The sequence below is a fragment of the Gavialis gangeticus genome, unplaced genomic scaffold (genome assembly GCF_001723915.1).
Source record: "Gavialis gangeticus isolate Ggan-Ray unplaced genomic scaffold, GavGan_comp1, whole genome shotgun sequence".
Lineage (NCBI taxonomy): Eukaryota > Metazoa > Chordata > Crocodylia > Gavialidae > Gavialis > Gavialis gangeticus.
The window spans coordinates 38,184,107-38,193,536 of record NW_017729000.1 but is presented as its reverse complement, the minus strand read 5'-3'; the positions used below and the strand labels follow the sequence as shown (position 1 = coordinate 38,193,536).

General features: G+C 42.1%; 1 protein-coding gene across 1 annotated transcript in view; it reads right to left on the bottom strand.

Annotated features, from left to right (window-relative positions):
• Window positions 1-323: 323 nt before the first annotated feature.
• DOCK2 (dedicator of cytokinesis 2) overlaps window positions 324-9,430 on the bottom strand; it is an 849,953-nt gene continuing 840,846 nt past the window's right edge. The window contains exons 50-52 of the mRNA XM_019506524.1: window positions 5,468-5,588; window positions 3,520-3,665; window positions 324-1,228 (exon numbers count right to left, since the gene is read on the bottom strand). Of these exons, the coding sequence (XP_019362069.1) occupies window positions 1,154-1,228; window positions 3,520-3,665; window positions 5,468-5,588 (342 nt within the window). The 3' untranslated portion in view covers window positions 324-1,153. The remainder of the gene's footprint in view (window positions 1,229-3,519; window positions 3,666-5,467; window positions 5,589-9,430) is intronic.

Genomic DNA, 9,430 nt, shown 5'->3' with positions numbered 1-9,430 from the left:
CCCTTTGTGGTATGGAAAAGCAGTTGTCCTTTCTCTTTTTGGGAAACCTTTGAGCCTAATTTATTCTGTGCTTGAGATGTCATTTCTCTTTAAAACAAACAAACAGACAGCTCTAAGAAAAAAGGTAAGATACTGACCTGCACTGCTGTTTAGTTTCACGCCAACAAGGAACTATGTTCAAACTCTATCACGTCACATGAGAAGAAAATCAATTAAATTTGACAAGCAAGGGATATGGAGTTCTTGAGTTCCTTTTGTTGTCAGTAAAAAACAATTAACACATATTTCACTATGACATTCTAGTTAAAAAGATTCAAGGCAAATAAAAGAAACATTTAAAATTTTATTGCTGAACTGCAGAAAAAACAGCTTTACCTATACCATACAATCAGGTGCGGTATCCACTCTTGTATATAAATGTTGGCAAAGGTTTTCAATACAAAGCAGCTACTGCTGTTTTGAGAAGAAAATCAGGCATGCAGTGTTACAGTAAAGGGCTGATTTTGTTTCCATGTTAGCTTGGGTATATAAAACAGTGTAGTAGCAAAATGAGGATCAGTAAAGGCTTCAAAACCTTCCTGGAAGTACGTAGGTGACTAACTCACACAGAGTTCCACAGTGTTATAGCTCCACTGTTGTCAGTAGTTTAAAGTAAGCTCATGTTTGTCTGCAGTCACACCTCTGGAGTGCAGTGATATAAGTAATAGTGATACCATTTCCATGTGCTTTAATGAGAACAGGAGTAGGATGAATTTTTGAAACCTTCCATTAAACTGTCAAAAGAATAGCCGCCAGTGCAGATGACCTAGTGACATCCTTTTTCACTGGAATGAATTACATAAAAAATAAGCATACCATGACTTCTACTTCTCCCGCATTAACAGGATCACTGTATTTTTGGCCCACATCCCTGTTAGCACACCATTTATAATCACTATATAGTTTCAGTTTCTCCTTATACATCCATATTATTTTGAAATGCTTAGAATCACAGGCATGAACGCTACTTATATGCATTATCTATCATCCATAAGTTACGTCAATGATGTCTCTACAATTGACCTGCACTAGAATAGTCGCACACTTTTGCTGCGTGGGGGTGGGGTTTGGAGGAGGGCAACTGGGAAATGATTTGTCTTGTAAGCAGTGGAATTCACAGATCTTTGGATGAGGGTTCAAAGTTGCGCTCTCCAGAGTGTTTGCCATCCTCAGGCAGTTTGGAAATCCGCTGTATAAAGGAAAAACAGAGGATCATATAGTCACAAGTGGGTGTGCCTGGACTCCATTTGTAAATATATACAGAAATTAGCTTGTGTTTTTAATCTCTTTTTTATTACTCCAAAAGGGATATCCCATACTAAACCCAGAATACCTTTAATTCCCACATTCTAACAAAGCCATAAATACAAACATAGCTTCACTTACGTAAATCGCAGTGATGTGAAGTTAGGCATACACCTACTTAAGTCATCACTTGATAAGGCTCTAAGCTTTTATTCAGTACTTGCTGAACTTGTGAAAATGGAAAGTATGCCTCTCTCATTTCATGTTAATTATTTTAATTGGTAGAAGAGGCTACATTGTACATACTGATTATACAGCATGCAGTCATTCTGAGGCACATTTGAAATAAATAAAACCAAATTCATGCTGTATTTACCCAAATTCAAGACAACTCTGAATTTAAAATGACCCCTCCCCCAATAATTAAATTCTATACAAGAAAAATGTAATGATTTGCTAGAATTTTCTATGTAGAGAATCTAATTACCTCCCCTTTCCCTCCCCCCTCTACTGCAGCAGGAAAAGCAGTGGCTGAAGGAGAAGTGGGGAGAAGGGGAGCAGGTAGATGGGAGACAGTATGGGGAAGGTGGTGGGTAAGCAGTCAATGGAGAGGCAGATGGGGAGTGGGAGGAGCAGGCAGTGTGGGAGTCAAGCAACCTGACCCCTGCTGTCAGTCCCCTGCACCACTTGTCCACCCTGCTGCCTGCCGTTTCCTCAGCACCTGCTCCCCTGCTACATGTCCCCCGATGCCTGCACCCACCATCACCTTCCCTTCTCCGGTGTCTCTACCCATTCTCACCCCACCATGTGCTCCCTCTGCTGTCTCCCACAAATTGCAACCACTGCCTACCTGCTCCCTGATGCTTACCCTACAGGTCTAGCCCCACTCCAGTCTGGGGCATGGAGCATGTGCTTGTTACAGCCCCAACGTGGCTCAGTAGCAGTGGTAGAGGTGGCAACTCTAGCCCAGGCTCTGGGGCCAGACAGAGCCACTGCTGCTACAACAGCAGGAAGCTGGAGACACAATGTGGGGAACAGAGGTGGTGGGGGTGGGGGTGGGGCAGGGGCAGGCAGCAGCTGTGACTCTGATCCTGACCCTGGGTCAGGTCCAGAGCCAGAGCCACAGCATCCACATACCCTCCAGGCACTGCCTTGTACTCAAATCCAAGATGAGGTGGTTTCTCTGAAGTGGAAAATCACTTCGTTTTGTATTTGAGTAAGCATGGTAGTTATTTTATTTTTAGTCCTATTAGAAAGATAAGAGCTAGAAAAGCCTTCAATTTAGGTTTTTTAGAATAGAATGCTGATTAACTCCTTTAGAGGAGAGCAAGTTATGCCTTTTTAAAGTACAAAAGGGCTGAAATGAAATTTATGAAAAAATTGTAATATCAGCAATACTGGTGATGCATGTAAAATATCATAGATATCACGGTAAGTTCCACCACTGTGAATATCAGCAACTTCTGGCATGTGTATCAAATATAACCTCCCATGACCTGAAGGGAATACTCTACAAAGCATGTACCATTTTTAGAGCAATTTTTGGAACTTCTGATCTTAGCATCTGCGCTGAAAAACTTTTTTTTGGATCAAGTTCTATGCACTTCAATTGTATAAAACTTTCATTTACAACAATGGGAATTTTGCTAAATTAGAGGAACACAATCTGTTTCAGTGAGCTATGCTGACTCCAGGCTGAATCAAATACTGACTTCAATTGGAAATGTATCTGGCATCAGAACTGACCCATGCATCTGTATATGCATATTTTGCACTATACACTATTAGCAACTACTGTGATGCTAGATGCCAGATTAAAAATACAAAAAAAAAATTATTTCCTATATTTGCTATTAGAAAGTTGTACAGATCAGGCAAAAGAAAACCAGTTGGTCAAATGAGACCTCTTGTGGCATGGATACTGCACTACATCTCTGAACCTAGTGAATGTGGAGGTAAACAAGATGCAGTACATTATACATCCCTTTGTTCCTAGCAGACAATATTCATTGCTTCTTAGCTAAAAAAAAAAAAAAAAAAAAAAAAAAAAAAAAAAAAAATGTATTGGCACCAGAAGTTTAAGTAGAAGATAAGCTTTGCATAGTTTTCTCAGGACGTTGGGTCCATGACTTCTTAAACGCTTTGCTTCTTTGTACTTCGAAATGTGGGCAAATTTAATTACTGGATTTACAAGTCCTTTTTCCTCCTTTTCATAGAGATAGAAACAACACTTACCATTGTTTTAAAGAACTGGTTCTTTTTCTTCTTTTTCAAGGTTTTCTTGTCTCCCTCTAAGGTAGTGGGAAGAATTTGCTGGCTCAATCTATGTGATCCAATTGTTTCATCAGCTGGTGGGGTGCACACAACTGAGAGAGTCAACCCTTCAAATAGATGCAAATGATGGGTTGTAAAAAGAGAGAAATAGAAGCGTAAGGCAAAACAGCACAAAATAAATATTTTTTACAATTCACAGGAAAAGATGAGCTGTCTTAATCCAATTCCACCTTTTTTAAATTCAGTCTATGAAAAAACTTGAATCCCCTTGGACAGGTTAAGAGTAGACTTGGCAGAAATAATTTTTTATTTCTAAATTTCAGAGGATAATATCAATGTTTATTTTTAAGAATTTATTTCAATTTTTTATCCATTCAAATTTGCAGGATTGTGCAGTTCAATCACCTGCCACAACAAACATAACTACTGTAGAACTGCCACCAGCTGAGCAGCAAAGCTGCCATCAGTTTCAGCTCTGCTCGCCCATAGCTCCCTTGTCCACGTTGTCACTTCCTCTTTCTTTGTTCTCAGTCTCCTTGGGCTTCTGGGAATTGCTATCAAAACTAGTCAGCATGCTTCTGTAGGACTGCCTACCGCCCTCCATACTTACACACTCCATCAGGCATCATTTTGAATTATGCACCTTTTTTTATACATTTTGATTATTAACAATGGAAATATTTTTTCATTGGTCTGTGAGTGTGAGGTGAAATCAAGGTTTATTATTTACTGATAAAACTTGAATCCTACAAAGCCTAGTTAAGAGTTAGTTACATTTCAACTGCGTAGTGAACAGGAAGAAGGCCTGAGTCTCCTCTCACTGACTTTGGCCTTATATTACTGTAATTCCATTGTGTACGCCAGCATCACTCCTGATTTGTCCTGGTACAAGTGAAAGGAGAAAGAGAGCTATAAATTTTAGGATACTGGTCTATAAAGAGGGCAAACTCTTCATAATGGTAAAAGTTTATAGGAAAAAACTAAGCTTTATTTGGGGAAAATATTAAATCTATCAATATCCCAAGGCCTGTCTTTTCAGCAGCTATATTGTTACTTGATCTGTTCCTCTCCCTGTTCTCAAGGGGGAGGTGTGATGTCAATCACAGAGGTTTCCCTAAATCGACATACAAATCTCATCTTGCCTCTACTTGTTACATTTCCCTGCATTGGTGCTGCAACCCAATGTTGTGGTGTGTTTTCCTTCCTAAAGTAAGGGATGAGCAAAGTTTTCTTCTTTTCTTCCCTTTCTGCACTCTGCCTTTGGATCACAGACCATTGAAAATCTTGCTTCCATAAATAAAGTTCTACAGGGCAGAAAAGACCAATGGACCTTTTTTCTCTGGAAACATGCAAATTGGATTTTTTGGATGTTTGGTTTTTAATTGTGATGCGCAGCAGAGATAAAAACTAGTGCTGGGTGTTCGCAGGCCTTTTTGGATTTTTGCACTCAAAGTTTTAGCTGGGTGACATACAGCAGACTCAGCTTTAGGGTAATTCCTAAGAAAGCAATAGCTTACAATGACTTTTTCTACCATAACATGATTTAAGTAAAACAAAAATAACCTGGGAGAATTGCATTAGCAGGGATTTAATGTTTTCAGCATACTTTCTTTGTTTAGATGAAGGTTGGGGCAATGACAAATTTTCAAAGCAATGTTCTATTAGAACTTTTTAAGTTCATTTAAAATTTCAACAGTGTAATAAGTGGGTGTTGTTCTATAGATTTTTCCAACATGCATTTCAAGGTACATGTTACACTTTACATGCTATCCCAGCCAACTCTATTTCAGTGCTAAAGATGGAACTTTAGATTCAGCCTCCATGGAACAAAGGACAAAAAGCTAATTTTTAGTTTTGGGTCTATCTTAAACAATTGGTGCAGCATGCAGTCTTACCATAGTTAATTTACCTGGTATAGTTGGCATAGATCGACTGGCAAAGCTCATTTGCTTGAGAACAGATGTTTTCTGAGGTGCTACTGCATGTTCTGAGAGGTTGGTGTCACTCATGAACTCGTATTTCTTTGACAGCTAGTTATATAAAACAAAGTTACCATTAATGGTGAACTAAAATATAACGAATAGCAGTACACTAGGCAAAATGAGCAACTTACTTGTTATATGGAGGAAAATAATTCTGCTTTTAGCCCCACTGGGGACATCGACATGAGATGTTTACTGTGAAGTTGCCTAATTACGTCCACAGTAAGCATCTCAGCATCTACACATGTAGTGCTATTAGGATGGAGTAAACTAATTAATTCTGCTGTAGGTTAGTACTTGTAACCACAAGTACTATCCTATGGCAGAGTTTTTTACTTCTCAGCAACACACGTGTAGATACTGATGGAGCTGGGTGGTGTGTGCCAGTGGTTCAGTATGGGGGTTGCCTATTGGTTAGCTCTACACTGGAACACCCCTGTGCATTAACTGCATGTGTAGACATGCCCACTGTGTAGTGCTTTATAAGAGAATTTGGCCCACAGAGAACATGAAAGGGTATAATTTTCTATGTAAACTCAAGTAAAAAATTGGAGTTGATACTTAATCACATTCTGAATATTCTACGAACTGAAGGAAGAAAAATGGGCATTAAAAAGTATATAGTCTACCTGATGTGGAATAATCTTGTCAGTAAGTTCAGACTGACTATTGGAAAATAAATTGAAGCTCTGAGAAGAAGTTGCCCCCCTGCCCCCGGAGCATTAGCATTGCCAGCTTAGATGCTGGAAAAATGCCAACTTCTACAATAAATTAAAAGTGAATTGTGGAAGTTTCCTTCAGATACGGTTGGCTTAGATCCAGTTTTAGGTGCATATGTGCCTCTTGCAAATTAATGCATCTACCTTTTAAAAAAAAAGAAAAAAAAAAGAAAACAAAATAGTGTCTGACAGAGCTGCTCCTGCACCTGGTGTCTCCTCATGTTCTTATGCAAGGGCATGAAGCATGGGATAGACGGTTCCCTGTCCCTTCCGCATTGCAAGATCTTATAAGAAATATGCGTGTGTTTACAAAATGAACACAAAGCTGTGAACAAGGACAAAGTCAGGTTAAGCCACCTATGCACCAAAATAAACCAATGTTTTTTGCAGGAATCTCAATAGGTTCTCAGTTTCCTCACAATTTGACTGTCATGGTAGCTTAGGACACTGGAAAGTGGATATGAAGTGGATTATGAGATCTACATGGACAATATCCTCTCAAGGAGCCAAAATTCATGTAGAGTAAATAATAATGTATTTCTTCTTTGTGCACATGTAATCCACCTGATGGAGGGAGTGGGAAGTTCCAGATGCACTCATTGAACACTGATTTTGGCATCTGGCCTATCAGTCAAGTCCAGGGCAAGCATGTGAGAGTAGTCACCAGGTAATTTAAGACAGATTTCTGATCCTGGCATGTTCTTGAGGAAGAGGATGTTGCTTGCATTCTAAGGGAGTGAGGCTTGAGGTTCAGTGGGAGAAGTACACCAGCCAGCTGTGTTTCCTATGTCAGTAATCTTTTTGACCTTTAGAATACTTGGCAATGGCTAGAAACAGACAGGATGATAATCTGGCTTGTTTGAACCACTTAATGTAATGGGATAAAGTCCTACATACATTAAAAACATGCAGTTTCTGTTTTTCCAGTGCTAAGTGTGGCTTGAAAAAGAAGACAGGTGGGTGCACTGACTGTTACATGAAGGTCTGAGACAACCTGAGGAATGAGTGTCACGGGATGGGGTCCTGTAGGATGGCTGTGATCTTCCCCAGGACCACTTACTGTGCCAAGTTGGCCCAATGGGCACCTTCAATTCTTGCCCGCCACATCTTTGATCGAATGATTGATAGAGAGGCTGCCTCCAAGTCCTCCTGGACACTGTCGAGATTGGATTCCCAGGACCCCGTGGATCCCTGGACCCCTGGTGGATCCCACCCCAGGATGGGAGTCACAATGGGTGTTTCGGGGCACCCTTGCCTTACGGGTTATACGTAGCTCCAACCACTCCTTTACCATACCCCCAAGCCTCACAGATGGAACTGACATTGTTCAGTCTGGGCCCTGTTATAATTTGGCCCCCTGGCGCTTGGGCTCCCCACAGCCCTCTCTCACACTGCACCTCCCTGGCGCTTGGGCTCCCCACAGCCCTCTCTCACACTGTGCCTCCCTGGCGCCAGGGTCAGCGCACCCCCAAATGCTGCACCCTCTCTGGCGCCAGGGTCAGCGCACCCCCAAATGCTGCACCCTCTCTGGCGCCAGGGTCAGCGCACCCCCAAATGCTGCACCCTCTCTGGCGCCAGGGTCAGCGCACCCCCAAATGCTGCACCCTCTCTGGCGCCAGGGTCAGCGCACCCCCAAATGCTGCACCCTCTCTGGCGCCAGGGTCAGCGCACCCCCAAATGCTGCACCCTCTCTGGCGCCAGGGTCAGCGCACCCCCAAATGCCGCACCCTCTCTGGCGCCAGGGTCAGCGCACTGCCGTGGGTTCCCTATGAGGCCTCCTCCATCCCCTAATAGCCTCACCCAAACCACCAGTCTTAAACAGCAAACAAAACACGAGCCCCTGGGCTATAACATCATTCAAGCCATACCAGGGGTGCTCCATCCCTTACCAGTATTAGAGGCTGTACCTGCAGCCAGGCCTCTCCCTTTTGGTTGCTCTGGGAGAGCTCCTTCCCTCTTGGCTGCTGGCAGAGAACTGCCTTCCTGGCCCCAGCTCTGGGGTTTATATACGAGCCAGGCCCTGCCCCTTCCAGTCAGCTGACCACTGGCAGGTGTGGGCCACTAGCTCATTCTAGCTGCCCTAGTAAACAGCAGCTGGGGGCTCCCCACTCACTGCTAGGGCTCTTTCCCTAGCAGTTGCCACTCTTTAAAGGAGCAGGGCACCTAAGTGCTCTGTGACAATGAGCTTTAAGAGAGGTCCTGGTAACCTTATATTGAGGTTCAGCCATAAGTGCCTGAAATGCATTTACTCTTCTGGCTGAGGAGAAAACCACTAGGAAGACAGTCTTCAGAAGTAGTGCAAGAAAAGTCTAAGAGAGGTTTAAAGGGAGGCTCTGTGAAGTACAGAAATAATAAGTTGAAGTCCTAGGAATCAATATTTTCTCTGAGTGGTATGTTAGGGCATCTATATATGTGATCTGGGGAGGGGGTGGGGTACTTTTATTAGAGCGGCTCCTAGAGCTGCTCCAATTAAAGCACCTGGAGTATCAAAAAAGCTTTAGATAAAGCACCCCTGTCACCATTTTGAAGCCTGGGGATACTGATACACCAGACATGGAGGCTGGCTGGAGCATGGTAATTACCACACTCCAGCAGAATTGATTAATTGAGTCTGCTCCACTGAACTGTAATTGCAGTTCATCAGAGCAGCCTCCACACTAGGGTGTATAAGCACCCTAAGTGTATAATGGGCCTCAGTACTGGAGAGCGGAGAGGGAACAACACTGTATTGTACTGCACAGAGTCCAACTGTACAGGTAAAAGGTCAAATGAGACTGCTATTACTCAAGCACCAAAACCAGAATATTCTATAATGTTATTTCCAAATACTACAACAAGGCTTGGGAGAGATTTTTAGCTTAGGTACAAGATTTTTTTTCTTCTCCCTGTAAAAAGCTGTAATCACATCTTTGTGCACAGGTGACTTATCCTGATTTTGTTCAAGTTGAAGGCAGGGTAGATTTTCATCTTATAGACTAACTGAAGTAGATAATATATATAGCACAAGCTTTTGTGAGCTGAAGCTCACTTCATCAGATGCTCATGAAGGCTTGTGATATATATGTACACTGGATTCCTCTTACTGGAATCACTTTTGGAAATATTTATTTGATTCTATTAACCAGCTAATTCCATTAAAAGGAGACCCATTTTTTAAGAACACAGATACTC